General features: G+C 42.0%; 2 protein-coding genes across 4 annotated transcripts in view; one reads left to right on the forward strand and one right to left on the reverse strand.

Moving 5' to 3' along the window:
• The window catches only part of LOC117477561, a 57,796-nt gene extending 47,046 nt beyond the window's left edge, over positions 1-10,750 (forward strand). For 2 of the 3 annotated variants that reach the window (XM_034124249.1, XM_034124250.1), the window contains exons 4-10: positions 2,560-2,775; positions 4,962-5,102; positions 6,537-6,692; positions 6,772-6,938; positions 8,233-8,367; positions 9,259-9,396; positions 9,597-10,750. In XM_034124249.1, the coding sequence (XP_033980140.1) occupies positions 2,560-2,775; positions 4,962-5,102; positions 6,537-6,692; positions 6,772-6,938; positions 8,233-8,367; positions 9,259-9,396; positions 9,597-9,779 (1,136 nt within the window). In that variant the 3' untranslated portion in view covers positions 9,780-10,750. The remainder of the gene's footprint in view (positions 1-2,559; positions 2,776-4,961; positions 5,103-6,536; positions 6,693-6,771; positions 6,939-8,232; positions 8,368-9,258; positions 9,397-9,596) is intronic. The other variant, XM_034124251.1, reaches the window with a different exon arrangement.
• A 4,076-nt stretch (positions 10,751-14,826) lies between these two features.
• Positions 14,827-23,883, reverse strand: part of LOC117477780 (chloride channel protein-like) — a 49,239-nt gene continuing 40,182 nt past the window's right edge. The window contains 5 exon segments of the mRNA XM_034124521.1: positions 14,827-16,231; positions 16,742-16,828; positions 18,857-18,961; positions 20,394-20,438; positions 22,262-22,344. Coding sequence (XP_033980412.1) covers positions 15,695-16,231; positions 16,742-16,828; positions 18,857-18,961; positions 20,394-20,438; positions 22,262-22,344 — 857 coding nt within the window. The 3' untranslated portion in view covers positions 14,827-15,694.

Genomic DNA, 23,883 nt, shown 5'->3' on the forward strand with positions numbered 1-23,883 from the left:
AAATGAGAGGCGAGATGGTCACCAGGGGAGTTTATGGCCACTAAAGGATCCCAGAGGTTATCTTACATCTGGAGTTGCTTTTACTTTGAGATTTGTTTTTAAGATACAATCCCCATTCTGCCTTTACTCTCACTTAGTTTCTGCACTCCAAAATCATCTGACACACTTGAAAAAAACAACTGAAATGATCTTTTCACCTTTGCCATAAACGGTTGATTTTCTAAATCAAACTTTGCCTCGACAACAACTTCACTCTAGAGCAGGAGGAGGAGGAGGAGCTTGGAACCAACATGGCCACCCTGTGGGTGCCCCTTCCTTTATCACTCCCTACTTTACCTTCTCTTCCATTGACACAACAACAAGAGACATCAATGACGCATTCGCAGAGTCATTGATGGAAATCCAATCAGATCTTTTTATTTCAAAGAAACTAAAGTAAGTGAGATTACTTACTTTAATGACCTACTGAAGCATCTCCACAGGTGTGTTGGGAAATGTAGTGTATTCGTACCGTGGCAGTGCTGTCGGTGGTGTGGCCCGATATATATGTGAGGCAGTGACTCTTTTGTGCAGTGTCGTGACTTCAAGTGGCCGGTGCCTCTTGTGTGTTATATATGTGTTTCTAACTGTAGGTCTCTGTGCTTTGTAGTGTTTAAGTGTAGCCCCTCAGAGTGTCTTTGTCAAAAGTGTCTTTTTGTTTTTGTGTCTGGTGCACTTTGAAGAAATCTGTTGGTATAATTGAACAGTGTTTAGCATTATTTTGTGAGCCTTTGAATAGCCAGGACCCCAACACCCTCCCTCACCCCTCATCCCCATTCTTTCAATTCCTATGTCCATCTCCAATAAGACTCCGCAGTGAGTGTTTGATTTTCAAATGAGATTGGCTCCCTTTGTCTAAGGGGAAAAAACTGTTTCTATTTATAACTCGGCCAGTAACTTGCCCCCTGGTTCGGGGGAGCAATTTCCAAATCTATGTCCCTGTTTATAAACGTCGGTTTGATTTTAATTACATTTTTCATTGATCATCCTCTCTGCGAGCGTTTGACTCAGAGTATATGTCCCTGGTTTCAATCGCGCATTTGCATCCTAATTGGGAAGATATTTGCCAGTCGCCCTTCTTAACGTGTGTTTACACCCAACGATGACTTTTCTGTGCCTCTCTCAGTCCCTGCGCGACGTTTTTAATTACGGAAAGTCTAATGAATCTCATTTATTCTGTTTACCGGGAGATGAGTAATGGCTTTAATCATTAATATGGGTTAGTCAGCGTTTCAGCCGTCATCCAAGCACCGTTCTGTTTGAATCAAGCACACAGGCAACCCTGTCAAATTCGTCACCATAGTTAGCTCATGTCACCTGGCCTCTGACCGGTTTTTGCAGAGATCTGCATTTTTATGACGCCGATTCAGATAATTTAATGTATTTGTTTATTTAAGATGTACTAATAGGATCTCCATTCATAAAGTTATTTGAATATTTCACACTTTTATTGAATAAGATCCCAGAGATGTGATATGCAATTATTAATACAAAATAAAAAAATGTGATGAGTTCAAGGAAGAACAACTTAAAGAAAACTTACCTTTGTAGTATACTCAGCTTTTATCCGAATCTCAACAGACTGAGAGATATATATTTTTTAAGTAACATTTCAGAATCCACTCGTTACTAAATGAGGTCATGTTAGATTTTATCATCATTCTCTGCACATCCATATCAGTCACATACGTAATTAGTATTTCAAATAGAATACGATGAAATTGAAATGAATAGATGGTGAGTGGTGACTGTCAAGACTCATTTTGATGAACGGCATAGGGGTAATAACTGAAAAGTGGAAAATGTAAAAGGTTTTGGTGAAGGTACTTTGCAAGTATCTGGTTGATATTCTCAGGTTTAGTTCTACTGACGGACGTTTGAAGCAGCAGTGGTTTAAAGGTTAGCTGTAGGTTTGTTCAGAACAAATACGTATTCACACCACTGTTGTGTTCTCATGGCATTTAGTAATTGAATCCTTAACAACACCAGCAGGAGGGTTCATTAAGTAAGAGGTTAAATGTTTAAGTATCAGGCAGATTTTTGCTTAAAAAGAAAAACTGTTCTTCATAGATAACGGTATAGATATTCATGGACTACTAAATGTATTTGAAATACTAGTACTAGGTAATTGCCATGTTCTCACACCCAGAGACTGTACACACATCTTTCCAGTACATTCATAACCCCATTGGCATTATTTATGACAGTTTCATGTATTAGACAGTTTCCCTCCCCCCCCCAGGCCTCAGCTGGAGGTGTCATCAACTGCAGAGGCCAGAAGTAGTTCTGACAGTGTTTCTGTGTGTCTGGTGTGTGTTGTCTGTGTGTCTGGTGTGTGTTGGCTGTGTGTCTGTGTGTGTCTGTCTGTCTGTGTGTCTGTCTGTCTGTCTGTGTCTGTGTCTGTGTCTGTGTCTGTGTCTGTGTCTGTGTCTGTGTGTGTGTGTGTGTGTGTGTGTGTGTGTGTGTGTGTGTGTGTGTGTGTGTGAATGTGCCCCTCCTGCTGCCCCATACCTGTTGTAGGTGTGCCTCGCTCCATGAAGGACAAAGTGACCAAGCCCACTGCCATGGCCCACGGTCGCGTTGCCCACATGATCGAGTGGCAGAGCTGGGGCAAACCAACCGCGGGGCCGCTGGGGAGCGCGGTGCAGAACAGCCTGCAGAAGGAGGAGAGGAGGATCGAGAACGATGCTTACAGCGACCTGAGTGACGGAGAGAAGGAGGCTCGCTTCGCTGCAGGTGAGGGGACATCTGAAAGTACACAGGAAGGTGTCATTACATTACATTTAGCTGATGCTTTTATCCAAAGCTGCTTACAAAATTGCATCTGACCATGAAACTAAAAAAGCAAAAATCCTTCAAGTACATTAGCTTTTAAAAAGCCAAACCAAGTGCTAGTGCATTGGTTTCAAACAAGCCAAACCTTTTAAGTGCTACGTCCAGAAGTTATATTTATGTGTATATTTGCCATGGTACAGTAGAAACAGGGGGTTACGTATTGTAACCCTAGTTATATAAGCACAGGCGGAGCCCTCTACTGGACTCTATGGGTACTACCTCTTAACCGTACTATGCAAGCATTCACCTATATCTATAAACGTAGCCGGCCCCTCGGGGCGGGCCTACCTGAATGCGCACGCAAGCCCACCGTACAGTATATAAGGCGGCCACGCCTCCTGACTGTCACCCTCTTCAGCGAGCAGCATAGGACAGATAGGGCCCCAAGTAGAGGGCCCCGCCTGTGCTTATATAACTAGGGTTACAATACGTAACCCCCCGTTATATCTTACACAGGCTCCGACCTCTACTGGACTCTATGGGTACAGTGGGTGGAGCCCTGATGCATAAACGCCCTGTCGTCCAACAACATCGACCCATCACACTGCCCCTGACCGGCTTTTGGTTAACAGCCACTGCACCGCAACTTCTTCTCCTCCGGCTGTGACCGTGGAGAAGTCGGGGCCGCAGTTTACTTGGCTGGTAGAGCACACTCAGACACGCTTACCTCGTGAAGAGTGTGCATGGAAATTAATGGGGAAAGCTCTCCCCCCCCCCATTATCGTGGGGATTATCGTCCTCCAGCCCTGTATGGGGCTTACTGCGCACCATGCTTCCCGGGTCCCTAAGGAGCATGGGAAAACATGGCATTATGTCCAGGGGGGGGGGGGGGGGGGGGGGGGGGGTCAGATACCTACTGTTTTCAATGATAGTGCTTTCAGGGAGGAGCGCTCCAGAGGCTCAAATGGTTCTGTGACCAGAGCCTCGAGCACCAACGGCAGATCCCATTGCGGGGAGGAGGCATGCACCACTGGGCGCTGTCTCCTGACCCCCTGCAAAAGCGGCTGACTGAAGGCTGACCTGCCGCCAAATCTCTCATGGCAGGACGAAATGGCTGCTGCATACACTTTAGTTGTGGAATGAGCAAGCCCCCTGTCCACCAGTATCTGTAAATAGGACAGAATAGAGCCCAATGTACATGATAGAGGCTCTAGACTCCTTTCTTCACACCACCACTGGAATCCCAACGACTTCGTCCTGTAACCGGCTGTGGTGGATCCTGCTCCTGCTGCCTGGATAGTCTGAATAACTTTGTCAGACAGTCCCTCCCGTCTCAGCCTGTCCCTCTCAGGAGCCAAGCCTGGAGAGGTTGGCCCAGAGTGGGTAACGCCCCTATTGCACCTGCTCCCTGAGACAACGCCCCCCAGACCTGAGGAACCGTCAAGGGCTGGCCCACCATTATCTGTGTCACCTCTGCGTACCACGGCGCCAAGCGGCGACCTGGGGCCACTAGGATGACTGGCAGACGTTCTTGTCTCACCCTCTCCAGGAGGGGGAGAATGAGACGCAGCGGTGGAAAGGCGTAGAGCAGCTATCTTGGCCATGGCTCGTGTGCAAGCGTGTCCACCCCAAAAGGTGGACCCACTTTTTGTGCTTTATTATCTTTGAACTGCCCTGATGAGGGAAGCGCTCTTAATTCTGTTATATTCCACACAATGACAGTGGCTTTCTATCTTATGATATAGACCAGGTATCTGCAAGGTAAAAAAAACATCTTGGACAATTCAATTGTCAAATAATAAGTAACAAAAAGGTTACATAACAATAACCAAAGTTGAAATTCATCACCTGATGTAGTTAAACTTTGGGAATTGTTTAACTTTTGTGTGTGTCCCAAAATGGACAAGCCTGGAAAGAAAGAATCGCACTGGTGGCCGATCTGGTACATCTAAACGGATCATTTGCTATTCATTTATTTATCTGCATCATATTTTCTGCTTGGCACTATCACTTTTTATTTTATTCCTTTCACTCCTAATTTACCTTTATATGTTTCAGCAAAGCTACGACTGGGATTTGTTGTATGCTCTGTAATTGTGATTCAGTTAGCTAAAATATCTAACAGTTATTTTACTCTTACTCGTTAGGCATAATGCAGCAGTTTGCCATCTCTGAGATGACTCTGTTTGGCTGGAACTCGATGGACGGGGAGAGTATGGGAGCCGGCTCCAACCAGGGCAGCGTCGCTCACCTCAGCGAGGTCAACCAGGAGAGCATCACCAGCAGAGGTACTGCACTTTAAACCTTCCTGCAAATAACTGTAAGACACAGTGTGGAACCATTGCGAAGATATGGTCAGGCAACGAACATTAACCCAGAATTAGAGGTTGAATACTGGGGAGGAATATTAGTAATTAGTTTACTTGTATTCATGTAACGCATTTAAACAGTGTCAACATCTTTACAGGCGTTTTTGCAGTAGATTGTAGTATAATAGGACTTCTCACAGTAATATGTCTTCAGACCACACACTAAACTATTGTGTTTTGAATTGTGCGTGGATGCACAGTTTTGGAAAAAATTGAGCCCCATTGGAACCTTAAAAAAAGCAGAGTCAGTGATTCTGCCTAGCAGCTGTAAAGGACTTATGGAGGGCGGGCACACAGCTGCACATTACCGCCTTTCACTGCTACTGGGCACTCGCTCAAAAACTCCCAAATGACAAACTCTGATGACAGCCAGTCATTTCTGAAACATCAGAACACATTCTCATTGGAGTGTGATGAGGACGCAATTTCATATCAGTTCTTTCCAAAATGAACTGCACCAAAAAGTAATGATGACGTTAAACTTGGTTGAATTAAAAAAAGACAGTTCAGTAAACAAACTCATATTCTGATTTGTAGATTAAGTGTCACTCGATAATATGCTTAGTTTAGTTGCTAATAGGATGATAAAACGAAGAGAAGAGAAGGCAAGCTAGTCTATTTCTGGCTGTTCAGAAATACCACAGATTAAATCTGAAAAGTGTTTCTTTCTTTAGTTATTGCTGGTGTGAAGCAAAGCAGAGCGCTGCCAAAGCCTGAGGGACCCTGTAGGTTAGCACAAGGACTTAGCACTCCTCTCATTACCACTGCCATACAGTATGTGCTTGGCTTTGTGCTTTATCTAGCATGCACACACAAACACACACGCTCACACAAAGCAGCAATTAAGATGTTTTTTGCTGTAATATCAGCCAGTCAGTTTCAGTTCAGCCTGAATGTGTGCACTCTATAAAACAACAAAAATGCAACTATTCTAACTATTTCCACATTAGTGGTAACAGTTGGTTGCTTTAAGATGAGGGCTGGTTCATGCTATGCCGCTCATGTCTTAATACACAGCACTGGGTCTGAGGTTGGATTCAGCATCTTCGTTATTACTCTATTACAGTACATCCTGAGCGAAACATTTTAATGCTAATGTTTTTTCGTTTTTTAAGAGATAAAAGCTCAAATATATTGAGTTGTGAACAGGCTGAGGTGTCAAAGTCTAATGTTATAACTGTGTCATGTGTTCTCTTAAAGAGGGAACATTTTGAATCCTTAAATTATGACTTTGACAGAGCAGGAAAGAAAGGCAAAAGCATTGTTTGTGGAAATCTGTAATTAATCACTACCCTTTGTTTTCCTATTATCCTAATTTGTCTCACTCCTCTTACCTCTCTGTCCCCCGTGCAGACCAGGTGCTCCACCACTCCTCGGCGGACGTCTGGCCTCACACCTACGTGTCACAGGGCCTGTACTGCCTGTCGTCCTCTGACGCCTGGGACCCCATCACCAGCCAGCCCTCGGGCATGGCCTCGCCCGCTGCAGGCTCATACATCATGTCTGCAGGTGCGTACTGAATCTATTCTCCAAACCTTTGAATAGTAGCCTGTGTCTCTAAGGCGTGAGTGTGTATTTGTTGTTCCAGGTGGCGGCAGTGGAGCGGCGGGGACTCCTGGTGAGGGGTTTGAGGGGACGGTGGGCAATTACCTTCAGCAGCATCATTACACCCTGCAGCAGCAGAACCAACTCCAACAGCTCCAACACATTCACCAGTTCCAGCAGCAACAGTTCCTGCAGTACCAACAACAACAGGTGAGTGGTACCAACACTGTTCATTTATGCAGTGTGATACTAGAGCCTGCCTCTATCAAATGAGCCGTTTGGGAAAATCTGAATTACGTCAGTACAACTACGTAACTGGATTTCAACAGAATACTTGCACTGAGTACAAAGAGCAAAATCATTACATGATGTTTAAATCTAGTGGCATTCCCACTTGTCACATCTAATGGTGCTATTAAGCTGTGGTAGCATTAAAGGTGGTAAACATGGTGAGCAGAACATTAGCTTTCAGCTTGAAGCACCACTGTGCTTTTTCAGCTTCTTCAGTAATGGACAACAATGCAGTGACAACAGTCAATCGTCCGCTGATGTCCATCTCTCAGGCTGCGGGGAGCTTTTTTGCAAATGTAGTGATTCATGATGAACAGTGACACCTCAAGACTTGTTCGGCTGCGGTGGCTGCTCCAGCACTGGAACATCTCAGAGCTCATTAAGTGCCTGAGGGTTATGAAATAATAGTTTGAAAAGGTCAGTGACTGTTTCTTAGAAAGGGTGCGCTGATCCGAGACCACGAAAGAAATGAGCTTGTTAGCTTTCTCTGTGTATCATTATGGTTTCCCTTCTGAAGGAGATATTTAATATATCACATTTCATTTATAATAAAACTTTCAATCAGTCCGCCAATTCTTGGAGCATAAGAGCCTTAGACATCGCCATCCCTGACTCATCATTGATAAGGGTATTACAAGTAGACAGAGACCTTTATTAGGGACTAAAAGGAAGTCCTTCACAAGTCTCTGGAAAAGACTGCTAAATGCTGAAGGAATACAATGCTTTGTCATTTGCTTTGGCACGACGGGGCTTTGTGATCTACCATAGCTACAATGTGTTGTGATGCAGTAGATCACTTTAGCATTTATACATTAGAAACACTGTATTCGTACCACCATGGGGGTCATTTACTATTTTACAGCAAAGGGACCGCTCAGACAAAAATAAGAAGAGTAGAGTAGAATATTAAATAAAGAGGCAAGAACACAGTAATAGAAATAAAATCAACTAGCAGCAAATAAACAAATTAATTAATTGTAGAAAGTGTATATTGTCCTATAATGAAGAAGCTGAAACTGTAAGGAGCTACAGGACTTCAATGTGTTTGAAATCTCTAAAGGATGGTTTTATTTGTATTCCAAATCAAAACAAACTGATCCTGAGTCGTTGGTTTTGATCGAAAAACGAATGAACCTTTTTGAAATATATTAAGCCTATATTACAGTAAATCTTTATTAATTATCTTTCCTTCCTTTCCTATCTGTGACTACAGTCTATGGAGCAAAGGCTACATAGTGCCTCCCATTCCCTCCAAGCCACACCCAACAGCACCATCCACAGCCTGGGCCCTCCCACCCACCCCCGGCTCGCTGACCTGTGGGGAGCTGCGCTGGTCGAGGCACACCACGTAGGCACTCCCCTGCTGAATCCAAATGGTCGGATTACAGACTTTGCGGACTAAATGGTGCTTTAATGTATTCCGATGTAGTTCGCAGAGGTGTGTGACTGTGTAGACCGTCAAAGGCAAGCAGGACAGGCGTCTCCATTTAGGAGTGAGACACGAATCATCGTAACAATGACAGCATGTCCTATTATGCATTTAATACTCTCTTGTTATTGTAGGAAGCCGAGGTTTATCTTCTTTGATGTCAGGCGCGTGTCTTCAAAGGTGAAAATAGTGCACTTATCATAGTTATATTAAGCTGATGTTCATATACTGCACAGGAATAGCCTTTTTGAGTTATTTTCCATCATGTGTGACACTCATTTGTTTTTGTCTTTTGGATCTGGATTTGTTTATATCAGCAGGCGTATTTAGCACACATCTGTAGTGCAGTGAATGATGGGACAAACTGCCAGGGAAATCGGCAAGGTAGGAGGCTGAATGTCTGCATGGAGCACTGCCAAAAGCCTGCATGACAGCCTTTAGCGGACCTGATGAATTCTGACAAAGGGCGTCCTTAAATCTGCCTGCTCCTCGGAGTAGCATGCTGTAAAGTCCGCAAGTTTGCAACTCTCGGCATTTGGATTCAGCATCTGTGTCTGTTGTACTTACCTAAGTATGTGTCTTGTCTCTCTGATGTCCTGCATAAACAAATCAAGCTGGGGTCAGGACATGGGAGCTCATATTCTGCATCTCTGACTTCCCTCTTTTCTGTCTTCTGTCTCTGTTTCTGTCTTTTTGTGACTAAAACTAAAGGGTAGATGTCAGTCTGCGGTCTAACGGGCCATTCACCTGTTGAATCCTCTTCCACAGAAATAGACAGGGAATTAAATCCGTAAACTGAACTTGTTGCAGGGGGAGATCATCGGCCAGCTGAATGGACAGATGGTTGACATGATCGGAGGAGTGGAGACGGTTGGAGAGGAGCCAGAGCCCGAGTCTGAAGACACCCCTGAGCAGCACGAAGAGGAGGAAGAGGAGGAGCTGACAAAGGCGAGTTCTTTCAACTGGAACTGACCCAATCCCTGGGCTTTGGTTTCTGCTGCAACCCCAGAGTCCTAAAAACTGATACGTCGACGAGATAAGTTTAAAATGAAAGACAATTGGGCAATAAGGGCCGTACTTACCTCCGACAGAGCACAGTTGTAGCCACCCAATCAGTTTTCAAAATGCTTTACTTCCTGTGTTTCCAGGTAGAAGAGGTAACATTAATCCTGGAGCCGGAGCCGTGCTCTTTGACCCCATCACCCCTGAAGGAGGACCTCCCCTCCACCAGAGGCTCCAGCCCAGGATTGCCAGCACAGATCGCCCAATCTGTCCCGGAGAGGAAACCGTTTGAGGTCACACCCTGCATCGTCCAATCAGTAGAGGAGTAAGAGGCAAAGGAGGGCTCCATTGTTATTGTTGGACCAACTGAATCAGAGGGCCGCAAAGAAACGGACAAAATAGGAAATAACTACTTCAATAATCAATCAAGCTATTCTATCCCAACCCCTCCCTAGTATTTTACCCACTTTGAGTCGGAGGACAAGACTTTTGGAGACGAAATCGTGGGATGTAATGTACACAAACTAAATGCCAAGAAGCCCCCCTGAGTTACTGCAGGACATGTGGAATCCTCCGAAGAAAAAGAGGAGAAAGGTAGGACTGAAGTGGAAAGAAATGCCCAATTAAAAATCAGTATCAGTGCAATACAACAAACATGGACATCACATTACAACGTTAAACAGTATTTGCAAATAATTCTGAGTGGTTGGTTCAGGTGAAGCGTGTAACATTAGAGAAATTCAGCAGGAGCAGAAACTTTACCTGGTCTTAGTTCACTGTTTGATTTGCTAAGTAAAGATGTTTCTGATGAGGTCCAATCTGATACTTAGAAGCTACATTCACACTGTAAGCCCCAATGCTCAATTTGGGATTTATTACTCAGATCCGATTTTTTCTTTGGCTGTTAAAATGTTTAAATTGTGGCCAATAATCAGATTCCAGTGGGAACTTGTGGTGGTAACAGCATGCGCAGAAGAGCAAGAATAAAGATGTCACAAGCAGCATTTTCTCCTACACAAGTAAACATGCAGGCCACTAAAGTCAGTGTCGTGGTAGCTTTAATAAGTACATGTAATGATAATAAGGATGAGGAGAAGGAGAGCCATTTGGTAAGCAGGGAGTTTGTCGAGCAAATGTCGCTACTTCAGTACGAAGATGTGTTGGGATACTGAGTCTGAGTGGTGATTTGTTTGAGATTGGGGGTCTGCTGCTAGAGAAGAATTGTGTTTTAGTCAACCTAGAGTGACTTCAAAATTACTTAAACTCCAAATTGGTATTGACAACAAAGTCTGACTGATGGAAAAAAAAGGTCTGCAGTCCGAACGTAGCCTGAACTGTGGCAAACACTTGTTATTGCACAATTATTTGCAAACGCTTCATCTGGACACAACCTAAAGAAAGTGCATGCTTTTTAACAGTGACCTAGCCCTTACAGTATAACACCGTATACAAAGTAATAATATATCAAATTGCTTTTTATTATAAAAGAAAAAAATCCAATAAACTGATATGTATTTGTATGAATGTAAGACTGTATGTATGTATGTATGAATGTAGCTTTGTTTGTGTGTTAAATATATATATTCTGGGAAACACATTCTTCTTGGTATTGTTCTTTTCCACCATGTGCCATACAAGTGCACAGACATGATGACCATCACCAAGATAACACATTGCCTAACTTACTGTATCTAACAAACCTTAAAAGGTGACATTTGTAAGATATGATCCAACATTTTAGCTTTAAACTATAACAAAATGAACATTATCAGATTATCAGAGAGTGAAGAGGTTACTGTGTTAACAGTTTATCCAAATGTCTATGTTATTTGTTCCAGAGTTATCAACTGAAACTAGCATGCTAGCTAACTTGTAATATCACTTGTTCCTTGAGAGGCGATTGTGAGGCACTGAACCTTTTACTGCCACTTCCGATTAAGTCCAATACATGTACTATCAAAATGTAAAGTAACACAGACCATACAGCCCTGGGGCAGTGGCAAAGTACACACATATAGCTAATGTAAACTCAAGGTCACCACCACACTTAAAGTTAACAGAATGGCATTGTTATTTCAATAAACTATCAGCTGTTCAGCCCTTAGGTTACATCTTTTCCCTGCCGTTTGTAGGCTTTTATTTGGTTAAATACCGCCCTCTATGTGACTAGGCATTACAAATTGCACCAGCTTTAACCTAGACTTCATTCTGAGCTTAACTGCCAAACCAATCCTTAACCATAAAATCAGCATCAATCTGAAGTGAGGGCCAATTAAAAAAGCCCTCCCACTCAAGGTCACACTTTGGTCCCTCTAAGATAAAAATATATGAGCGAACCCAGACACATATATAGCGACTTTTGGCATATTTTCTTGTGCATTGATAAGTGCGGAGGCTTAACTTGCTATGTTTTATGCCTTTTCCTAACCTTAGATTTGACAGCTAAACTTATTGTATATAATACATTACACACAGACACAATGGAATGCAAGAAAGGGTTTAACCTAATTGTCCAGCTGTATCATTTTCTAACTGCAGTGTGAAGGTCAGAGTTGTTTCTCACTGAGCAGCAGCAGTTTCCTTGTAGTCATCAATTCCACTAAAACACAAACAAAATCCTTATTCATTGAACCGAGTCGTGTAGACTCTATGTCTGGAGGCAGAGAAGTGCCCTTGTACGGTCAAGTGCTATTATCCTTTTGATCTTTTTGAAGGCTTCCTGTGTGTGTTTGGCTGTTGTGGTCGGTGGCTAGCAATGTGTTTTTTCTTTACTGCTAAATAAAGAAATGCTGCATAATACAGTAGAAGAAGTCCTTAAAAGCAACATGCTTTAGTGACTTCATTTGAATGTGTAGAAGTGTGTGTGTGTGTGGATGCCAGTGCAAAGACTTGAAATAAGACAGACTATAACAATATATGTCAAAAGTCTGCATGCGTGCTAGAGATGGTCAGCCACAAAACAGAATTGCTCAGAACAGTGTATTTTATAAATGTGTGTTTGCCTAAGGAAACATAGAAAAGAATCAAGCATTTACATCATCTCATCTAAAAGATTCTACCTACAGCTGCTGGAGAGGACGATTCCCTCGTACACTCCAGTGATCACAGCCCACGATGCCCCTGAGCGCTGTGATAACCATCTGTCCTCTGTTTGTCCTCTTGTTGCTCTTGTAGAGCATTTAGTGTCCAAACACACAAGGCACACATCTGAAGGCCGAGAGATTTAACAAAGAAAGGTGATGCCTGGCGAGGAAATGAGGGCATTTTGAGAGAAACTTCTTTGCTTTTTTGGGAATAAAAACAAATGCTGTCACTCATGCTGTCTGATGTCACTCGTGTTCATCACTTTGATTACTTCTGTGGAGGCAATGCAAAAATCAGATAATAGAATATATCTCTCTGTAATAAGATTTAAAACCTCTTGATTCACAATAGCTGTCAGAAAAGCAATACATAAATGCCTAAAATGACTTTCTGTTTAAAGGACACATCTAGAAAAAGTGACCCTTAGTCTCACAAATTAACATGAGAAAAAAGGCAATTCAGGTAAGAAACAGCAGGTCGCTGCATAGATCCTGTCATCCTGGCTGTCAAATGTTCTTTTGATGTGTCAGATACAAATGATTAATCACCATTTATATTGTTATTAAGTGGTTATACTGAAAGAGAAAAATAAATCATCTTTGTAGCCAAGTTCGAGATAGCCATGCTGATTATTTTGGATATGTTTTGTCATCAGAGCAGCTTTTTAAAAAAAAAAAGTGACTTCTAAAGTAAAAACTATATTTCTGCCCTACCTTCACTGAGTTCAGCTCTTGTTCCAGGTGAGTATAGGAGAAACTCTTCTCTCTGTTTAAATGTGGCTCTTTCCTCCAGGTCAGCCTTTACCCTGGATGAAGGAAGATCAACACATGAGGATGAACAATGCAACAAAGACTAAATAAAACTTTATTTCGCTACATCTTTCACAGTGTTATACATTTCAGATAGCATTTGACTTTGCTAAGAGATACATTTAAAAAATAAATGTACCACAACCACAGACAGAAGACATCAGCACTTAGACCAGTACAGAGCTCTCTTAAGAAATGGACACACACATTTTAATTCACACACACACACACACACAACATGAAGAAGCTTTTCGTTGAATCTGTAAGTTTGAAAGACTTTTAAGGCAGTACCTGAGAATTTGAATCCAGGAGATAATAAGGAGATATAAAGTGGATATGGAGGGATAAATGAAAAAAAGGGGTTCACAAGGAGAAACGTTCAAAAATAAAATGTTCAAGGTAGTCACTTCAGATCAAATTACTTTTTTAGAGACAGTATTATGAGCCTTAAAGGTAGGGTAGGTAAGAATGGAGAAACCAGCTCGAGTGCGCTAGAATTTGAAAGTACACAACCGAAACAAATCTGCCCCTTTTTTCAGACTTCCTTACAGAGCCCCTCCTCCAACACACACGAACGTGCACATGACCAATGAGGGCACGAGATAAGTTTGTGCACGAGATGGAAGTCTGACAGGCAGGTAGGCCATCCAATTATCTGCCGCGGGCCGAGGCAGGTGATTGGTCGTGCTTTTTACAGCACCACGGCTTCCACAGATGAAATATTTGTATATATTTATTGTCAAAGCATTTCATGTATTCCTTGCTATCGGGATGTTAAGAGCATTCCATGGAATACAACAAAAAGTGTATCTGAAGTGAATTACCTACCCCACCTTTAACTGAGTTTGAGAAAGCAAATAACTTCAACTCATCATCAGGATTTCATTTTGAAGGAGTTAAGAAAAGAAAGCTTCATCTTTCACAAGTCTACTAAGAGGCAGGAGGGAAGCTTAGTGAGTGACTTTGTGATAACTTTGGTTCAACTTACATTATGTGACTGTTTAGACATAAACATCTAATATAAAGAGTGCATACTTACTGACTTATGCTGACCTCAACAGGATATAACCCCCATCTCTAAACCTCCACGCAGCTTTCAGCCTCTTTCGGTTAATTGTTTTGTTTTTCCATTTGTTCCTGAACTCTTGAACCACTTTTCATTGGTACACTAATGTTAAATAGCTAATTGGATTTCTCTGGTTGCCTGATCAGCTCTCATAATCACGCTGGCAGTCCTATATTTAATAGTATTGCTAATGAGGGAATTCATTAGGCTAATTAATGTAGTAATTAGTAAATATCTCTATGTCAACATACCTCTTCATCTTCATTAAACGTGTTAATGTTATGTGACAAAATGTCAGCTGTCATTCACTGTAATGAATGTCACTGTTGTTAGCAAGATGGATTTCAGAATGAAAAGCTTCTGTCTATTTGTTTGAATTTCTTCTTGCAACATTATTCATATTATAATCATAATCCTAATTAATTAAGAGAAGTCACGTGTGAACAACATCTGGACGTTTTCTTTGTTAGGGAACACGAGGGGGAAATAATCTCCAGGACCTCCAGTTTACAGCGGTTTGTCCCTCGTTAGCCGCCTTTAGCTGCACTTTCCATCAACCTGACCGCGATGAGCTGTGAGGCCGCAGCCACAAGGTCAGCACACAATGTGGAGGTCGTTTTCAACACAGACTGCACAGCTCCTTAAGTCTGCTGCTATACAGATGGTCTGCTGCCAGTTTCAAAATCAATAGCTCCTGCTATATAGACACAGGTTACGAGAGAGCTAGTATTCTTGTGTGAATACAAGAATAGATTACTGTTTAAAGAGTATATTGTGTTTATAAAAACTAAAATATGCAGCATATGTTTTACCTGGAGAGCACTGTGGCATAAAGAGGTGTCTAATCCATCAAAATGCAACATATAGAAGTGTATTCTACATGTATTCCTCTGTAGAATGACTTTATCATGATTTAAAAATGTTATTCGAAAAATGTAATATTGAATTCTGGGCTTTGTTTGGATAAGAAAAAACAATGACATCAACTTCAGTCCAGAGAATATAAACTCAAATTGGTTGAATCTTGAGAAATGAAAAACATTGAGAGAGAAAGAATAAGTGAGGCAGGTTAAGTATTTGTATAGTAGAAGTTTTTTGGTAGGGAGGGATAAACTTACAAAATTAAGAAATGATGCCTGAAATCTTTACTCTACATAAACAGCGACAAAGAGAGGTAAATGAGTGTCCAAAGACCAGAGCAACAAGTTAAGAAACTGAAACAAAACTCAGACCATTAAAAAAGTTTTCCATTATAAAAAAAACATGACCATCACTCTTTTCTACTCTACACCATTGGCTCATCATCACTGTCTTCATCCCCCTCAAGCAGTCTCTGTAAGGGTGTCAGGGTGGAGGGAGGGATGGAGGTGGAAGAAGGAGAAGGAGAAGGAGAAGGAGAAGGAGAAGGAGAAGGAGGAGGAGAAGGAGAAGGAGGAGGAGTGGAGGGGGGAGGGACCGGGGGAGGAGGGGTGGATGGAGGGAGGGTGACGTTGCTGTTGTCGCTGCAACTGGTTCTGGGAGAGCTGCAGGCCCCGGGGCCGCTCCCCGTGGTGTAGCTGCTGCTCTCCTCCACCTCCAAGGTCACGCCCTCGATCCACACCTCCGTCTCAGTCTCGTGGATGTGGAGCTGATGGTGAGGGGGAGACAGGGGTGGAGGCTGGGGAACAGGGAGAGCTAAGGGACAGGAGGTGGAGGTCGGAGAGGAGGGAGCAGTGGAAGAAGAAGGTGGAGGTTTAGGGGCAGAGCTGTGTTTGCGGAAGCTTGCGAGCGGAGGACGGAGCCGGACGCCAGAGCGGGTGGAGCCCTCGATGGCCTTCTGGAGCTGGAGGGGCGGAGGAGGGAGGGAAACGGTGGAGGAACAAGATGGAGGGAAGAAAAAAGGGAGTGGTGACATTTTAGGAAAGCAGTATAAAGACAGCAACAGTTTTTAGTCAGAGGGAGGAAGAGGTAAGTTAAAGGATGAAAGGATATCTAAAGTGAAGAAGAAAAGTAAAATAAAATAAGGTTTAGGAACAGAGGAGTGAGACGGAGACAAAAAGGGGGAAAGACAGAAGGAGTGGAGTAGATCAAAGAAACCCTGAGTCATCTAGAGAGGATATTGATTATGCTAACACAAAGCTTTATGAAACTCAGAGTAAATTAGTAGCGAATGCCAATTGGACTCATCAAAGTCAAAGGAAGCTTTTTAAATGTTGAGTGAATTAAAAGGAAGAAGGCTTTCTGGACTGAGATCGATGGGGGTTTAATCAACTTTACTGCTTGCTTTTGGTTCAGTCATCAGATAGTGTTTAGAAAGAATAAAAAAACATAGACAGCAATAAAAGTTTCTTACCTCTTTAAGTGCCACCACTCCCACCAGTTTGCCAATACTGGTCACATAGGCGTGACTGAGCCCCAGCAGTGAGAACAGGGTGTGGGTCTGTGGAGAGGAAGGTCACGTTAGGACAAATGTAGATTTTTACCTCTCAGACCAGGACAGCCTTTTGACTCTCTCTGTAACTCCAGACATTAACATGAAAGATGAAAGCTAACGGCTCCGAACGAACCGGGGAAAGAAAAAGTCCCCGAGTGTGTTTCAGTGCTCAAAGAACTCTGCATATTCTGGCTAAGGTCGCACTTTGTATGACCTAATATTGTAATGTAACTTACATAAGTACATAAACTCAAGTACAATTTTTAAGTTCTTTACTTACTTGTAAGAGAGAAATCCTAAACTGTGGTATAGCTACTTTTTATTGAACACAAGATCAGAGGACATCTTTCACCACTGTGAATCAGCAAACTTCAATTACAACGCCTCCTTTTGCGCAATCATATTCTGGTTATTAACTGGAGAGCTAAATCACACTGATGAAAAACCACTCACAGCAATATCACAATCTCTTTCACGCTTTCTGCGAATCCTTCATCGCCCTCAGATGTGTCATTATGACATTGTTAGCATTTCACATTGATTGTATAACGAAGGAAAAAATGAATAATAATTCCTATCATTGGAATGGTGCGCATGTAAAGGCTCCCAATGTTCGGCATATTTTACATTTTTGACATTAGATTATATATTGTTAAAATCCCCAATGTGGAAAGCTCAACCACGCAGATACAGACACAACTGAGCATGCTTCTTTGGTAAATAGAATAACTAACATCTGAACTCTGGTGGCACAGAATAGCTCTGAAAGTATCTCCATTCTAAAGAACTGTCATGCAGTTTTGTTGAAAATTTAAATATGATCAAAATGCTGACAGGAATTTCTCGTAAATGCCAAGCGATCTAAGAACATTTAGTGAACAATTGGTTAGCATAACTACAGTGCTATTTGGATCCAGAGGTTGACATGTTTAGAATTGCTTTTATTGACTTACAGTCTAAAACCAGAGGTATTTAGTTTACTAATATAAACATCTGAAAAACAATACTTTTGTTTACATTTGAGTAACTGAATAATCAATATTGTGCCCAAACCTATTGCTGAGCGGTGATGGAGCAAGACGCTCACTATGCCTAATCTGTGTTTGCACTGATCAGGGAGTAAATGAATTGTGAAGTATAACAGGTGCTTGTTTCTTTCCTTCACGCCTCTGGCAGGGACAATGGTTAAAAAAACGTTTCCTCACAATGTAGATTAATCACTGAAAACGTACTTCATCCATAACCGTCAGGCACAACTCCCACCGAAAAAATGTTGAATGTTTATGTAACAACCCATCCGCCTACTGCCTACTGTAAAAATGTGTGGTTCTTTGTTCAAAAATGTAAATGTTGATCTTTTAGCTGTTCAGTCTTTACTGTTTTTCATGTAGCACTTCCCTTTCAAAGTCAAGGTTTTCCACATCCGCAGCCGAAAGAGAAGTAAGAATTAAACAACTTGAGGAGCAGAGTGTGGGAGCATCAACAAAAGACTTGTTGCTGCCTGAGGAGCAGAACTCCATGTACTCTATATATACACTTTGATTATATAATACCTGTGACAGAAAAATAACTCTTGACAAATGTACATACAATTCAGCTGGACTATCCATCCAATAACTTATTACATGGCAACTACAACAGACGAGCAGGTCCCAAAAACATGAGCTGATGAAAGTGAGGCTTGGTGTGCACAAGGGAAGATTTAAGTCAGCGAGCGTTTCATACACTAAAACATGAATCAATCTTAATTTCAGCAGCAAATTCATTAAAGTGATACAATGGAGAGCAATGAGAGAAAATAACCTTCAAATCACCTTTAAGTCAATATGAACAAAATAGAAAAGGACATTTTCCTTTGTTGGTGAATTGCTTATTATGACAGATTTACTACCAAACTAATTAATCTATGTACATTTTGTTAAATAATGTTTATACTCATATAATTATCTCCACCAAAGAAGTTATGTTTTGGTTTATTTCATTTGTCAAACTTGGGATTTCTAATCATCTTTGTGACACCTGTTCCTTTCCAACCTTGTGTAATGATGTTCTCTCGACCAGCTGGAAAGGGGAGGGGTCTATTCGTATCTCATCGATTTCCATCGGCTTGTCCATCTCCTCCTCTTCCCACACCGTGATCTGCAGCAGAAACAAGAAGAAGGTCAACAGAGGCGGAGCTTCGTGGCTTCAGTTCAGAGCTGCTCTCATGACGGCAAAAACTCCTCAACTTATACTCAAATGTTTTATTACAGTCAGAGGGAAATATCAGGATTTGTGTGAATGATGGGTAATAGCCAGAGGTGGAAGAAGTACTCAGATATTTAACTTAAGTAAAAGAAGAAATACTTTATTCTGAAAATACTCCAATACAAGAAAAAGTCCTGAATTCAACATTTTACTTAGGCAGCAGATTTATCAGCTAAATGTGTAAAAGCATTTACATGCTGTAATGTCGAGACACTTTTATATAATTGTATTTCATAAATACTGGGTATATTGGTAGTACAGTACTGCTTCATTGAATACATAAGAAAGTTAAGTGTTTATTATGTTAAAAGTAGCTGGTTAAATAAATAGTAAAAAGTAGAATAAATGCTTCTAAAACGTGGTGAGGAAGAAGCATAAAGCAATTAATCACAACAAGTATGTACTCAGTTACTTTCCACCACGGGTCATATCCATGTCCACTGTTGATGTAAAAGTGAAGGTGTGCAGGAGGGGAGGTAAACAGCTGTGAACGACCTTGAAACCTGGTGTTCTGTCCTTGCATGTCACCGGTCTCCCCTCTGAGATTTAGGATGTCAGACAGCCCTATTAGCCTCTCTATGGATTACCTAGCAGCCTGTGCCTGATGTGACAGGGCAGCAGTCCTGTAGAATGTACAGGCTGAAGCTATGGGGGCCTTTTGGGAAAGAGCCAGGCGGGGTAAACGGAGAGCAGCTGACAGAGCAGGACTCGGAGGACGCAGTAATGTTGTTGTGCTCTCCAATGAACACAGATGTCTCATTTAAGATTCTGGCTGCGTTCACAGTGCAGTTAAAAAGTGCCCCAATTCTGAGTCGTCTCCTCAAATGTGACACATCTCTAAAACCTGTGACCTACATGTGAATAGATTGAAATGGATTTGCCAGCAGTGAATTCATAATGAGTTAATGGAGAAAAACTAAATAAAATTGTTTTTGTTACGTTGCAAATAGATTTTAAATATCAGTTCACATTGCGGACAGATAAAGGAAACATTTTTTTCTTCCGATTCAGCACATATAAGGACTAAGAATCACAACATAAATCTACATAAATGCAAAACTAGGGTATTCAACTTAAACTTTTCATCAGCATGCGGGTTGATTATTTAACACCATGCGCCAATCATGTGCCAGTGCGTCCAGTAGATAATGTTATCTGGATTGTTTTTTTATTGCATGATTCCGTCTTTGAGCTTTCTGCTGCCAACCTGGGACAAGCGAGACAACTGGAAGGTTGTGTGAGTATTTGATCACCACTCTGCAATCAATTATCAGACTTTTGTGTAAAACCATGCAAATCACCCGGCCCTCCATCATCACCATACCTCGTATGGTGTCATTGGGTCTGACAGGGGAGCAGGACAGGGCTCCTGGGGACAATTACAAGGAAGAAACAGATATAAGATGAAATGTTGGTGAACAATTTGACAGACTTCTGTAAATGTGGACCTGGCTAGATTTCATCTTTAAAATGAAAAACCTGAACCTTACATTAGGGGAGCAAAGGGAAAGTAACTCAAAGCACAATGTGTTTCTATAACTTCAGCTCAGTTATACAATTTGTTTAATCAACATTTACTCTTAGATGTATGAAACACTTTCACCTGTGATTTAACCGTCTGCAGAAACAATAACTACTTTTCCTATACTCAGAACCATATTTGATCTAGACATATCTTGAATTGGATTTAATGTCTCTTTCACAGCAATGATGACAACATGCAGTAACACATTGATTGTAATCAGGTTGCTTTCGTCAGGTTTTCTTCAGGGCATCACTCCCACAGCACAGATGCTCTGTGAGTAAGCTGTAGGCGAAATTCAGGCCAACACCTGCTGTGACTTGTTCTGTAAAACTACATTTATGAGCAATAGGTCCCTCATCTACTCACTGTCATGGCAGATTGGCTGCTACTGCTCGTTAAACACCAACACAAAATAAGTGTGAGGTTTCTATAGCCGAAAGCGGGGGGAGCTTTCTTTTTTATCAACCAACCAAATAGACAAGCATTGTTTCAAAGGTTTGAAATGTTTACAAAGTCCCTTGTTATGTTTATCTAACCTGTACAAATCACTAATTGCATTCTGTGTAGCTGTATTACAATTGTTGAGTTTATCACTGCAACCACAGCCATTGTACTAATAAATTAACAAGATGCTGACAATACTACACCAGCCAGATAATATTCTAAAGGTCAGTAGCTGGTTACCTGCCATTAGAGGCTGGGAAAGTAGACAAATACCTGATTCACCAGCAGAATTCAGCCACGGTTTGGCTTCATTTCCTACTGTGTGTCTATTTGATATTCAGGTCTGTAGAGCTGCTGTATAAACAATTCCCATGCAGGAATAGGATTGCATCCAAAAACATAATAGAAAATCAGACTGGTAATACACAAGGCACAGCAGTAGGCACAGGAATCTAATTCTAATCTTGCAAGCTTACACGCATATGCTTATTTCTAATGTGTTTTTTATTCCTGCTTGTGTAAATAGATGACATGTATTGCTTCCCCCGTGAGCCAGGCTCACCGCCAAGCTGAATAATAACTCCACCTCCAGTATCTGGCTTCCCCATTTCCATATGAGAAGGTGGTGCTCCACTTCGGGGAGTTTGACTGTGGATGAGGAAGCAGTTGTGTATGTATGCGTGGTCCGTCAATCAGATAAGTGTCTTTCTGCCTTGGATAAATATTGATATCCCTATCAGTGTCAGCGTGAGCATGTGGGATGGCTTTTCTTAAGGGGTGGGTGGCGATTTGCATTTCAATGGCTCATTAAGGAAAACAATATTTCTCTACAAATGTCTTCATAGTTGGCTTAACAAAAAAATAGAGATGTTTGTGAGCAAGATGACAGAGTAGTAACAGACTCTATTGAAGAGGTTTCCAAACTTTGATCAAAGTATCCCTATGTACCAAACCCAATTTACCAAGTACCACTTCAGATACCAACACAATTGCAATCAAAGAGATATTGCAAGCCGTTGCTATTTACCCCAACCATCAGACAGTAGATCCTGGCAATGTGATTGTTTTTTTAATTAAGGATTTTTGCCAGTTGGAGTGCAACTGTTTTATTTTAACAAGGCTCTTGGGTACCACCAGTTGGAAATGACTGAGCTGTTGTATAAATTCACGCCCAGTTATTCCTAGGAATGGACAGATGCAACATAACACATGCATAAACACACCTGCGACTGTCCTTCGGTCTGTCTGCTCTTAGAGGTGAAGAGGTTCCTGAGTGTTTTCCTCACAGACTGGAGAGGACCTTTCTCTGGCAGAGAGAGAGAGAGAGAGAGAGAGAGAGAGAGAGAGAGAGAGAGAGAGAGAGAGAGAGAGAGAGAGAGAGAGAGAGAGAGATGCAGTCAGTGGGTGAAGGTCGGAAATCTGAACAGCTGCAGCTTTTTGACAGACTTCAAGCTGAAGAGGGAAATAACCATCCATAACTGCAGATGGAGTCTGCCACGACCCATGCAACTCCCTATTGTTGTTGCCTGGATACCGTTTCACTTGGAGACTGTTGTGTGTGAGCGGCTACCGAGATGTTTTCTGTACCAAGATAGATACACACATGGCATCTGTTTATTTGCATTAAACATGCTGCCAAACCAAATTCAACCCCTTTGCTGCATGTCGCCCCCCCTCTGTCCACCTTTTCGTCTATCATTGGCCTTACTTTGTAATAAAGGCAAACAAATCCTCTATCTTAATCTCACTTAACACAGTGTTACGGTCAGAACAAATCAAAACATGTATTAAATGGCTACAGATATGATAAAATAACACTGTTCCTTTTCCTATATTTGTTCCCATGGTCTTTTCTTTCATAGTTCGTAAGCGCTGACAAAATGTTCCATTGTACTTTCGGCACAGATGTACTTAACACATATTAGAAGCTGGTGAGCTTTATACCCCATCTGGGTTCAGAGTAAATGCTGAGTCATACATGTTAACAAATTATTTTCCTGAGGAGAAGTAGGAGAGACAGAGCAAAAAATAAAGCTCATTGCATCACCCTAGTAAGCAAAACTTGTCTGAAGGAATACAAATTACTATGACAAGCCCCATAACGCTTTCATTGCACAGCCTTGACTTCATGTCAGACGGCTGTAATGGAGCAAAGGAAGAGAGAGCAGAAAACGTGTTTGTTCTCCAAAGAACAAATGGGTCCAACCAAACCCTGAGACCAATGATCCTTGCCTCTCTCTTGTTCAGGTTCAGATCCATGGTATATGCAGTTAAATGGGTCTGTGTCAGGTCCCGTACCAGTTTAACGATACACATTGATGTGTAATAAGCCCCTTCCCCCTCCTCCCTTCTTCCAAGCGACTTTGTTAACTACTTTGAAAAAAAGGTTGATGATATTCGCTCTTCTTTTTCTGACTCACCTTTACTCACCGCTGGGTCACCAGACCTACCTTTCACCCACACAATAACCTCCTTTTCCCCTCTCTCTCCAAGTGAGGTTCTTACCCTCATTACCTCTGCCCGTCCTACCACCTGTCCTCTGGACCCTATCCCCTCAAACCTCCTTCAGACTATCGCTCCTGATATTCTACCGTTTCTCACCCATTTCATCAACACTTCTCTAACTTCTGGTCACTTTCCAAACAGTCTCAAGGAGGCAAGAGTAAACCCTCTCCTAAAGAAACCCACTCTCAACCCGTCCGATGTTATAAACTACAGGCCTGTCTCTCTCCTCCCGTTCCTGTCTAAAACACTTGAACGCGCTGTCTTTAAACAACTCTCCTGTTATCTCCATCAGAACAACCTTCTGGATCCGCACCAGTCTGGTTTTCAAGGCAGGTCACTC

The sequence above is a fragment of the Trematomus bernacchii genome, unplaced genomic scaffold, assembly GCF_902827165.1.
Source record: "Trematomus bernacchii unplaced genomic scaffold, fTreBer1.1, whole genome shotgun sequence".
Classification (NCBI taxonomy): domain Eukaryota; kingdom Metazoa; phylum Chordata; class Actinopteri; order Perciformes; family Nototheniidae; genus Trematomus; species Trematomus bernacchii.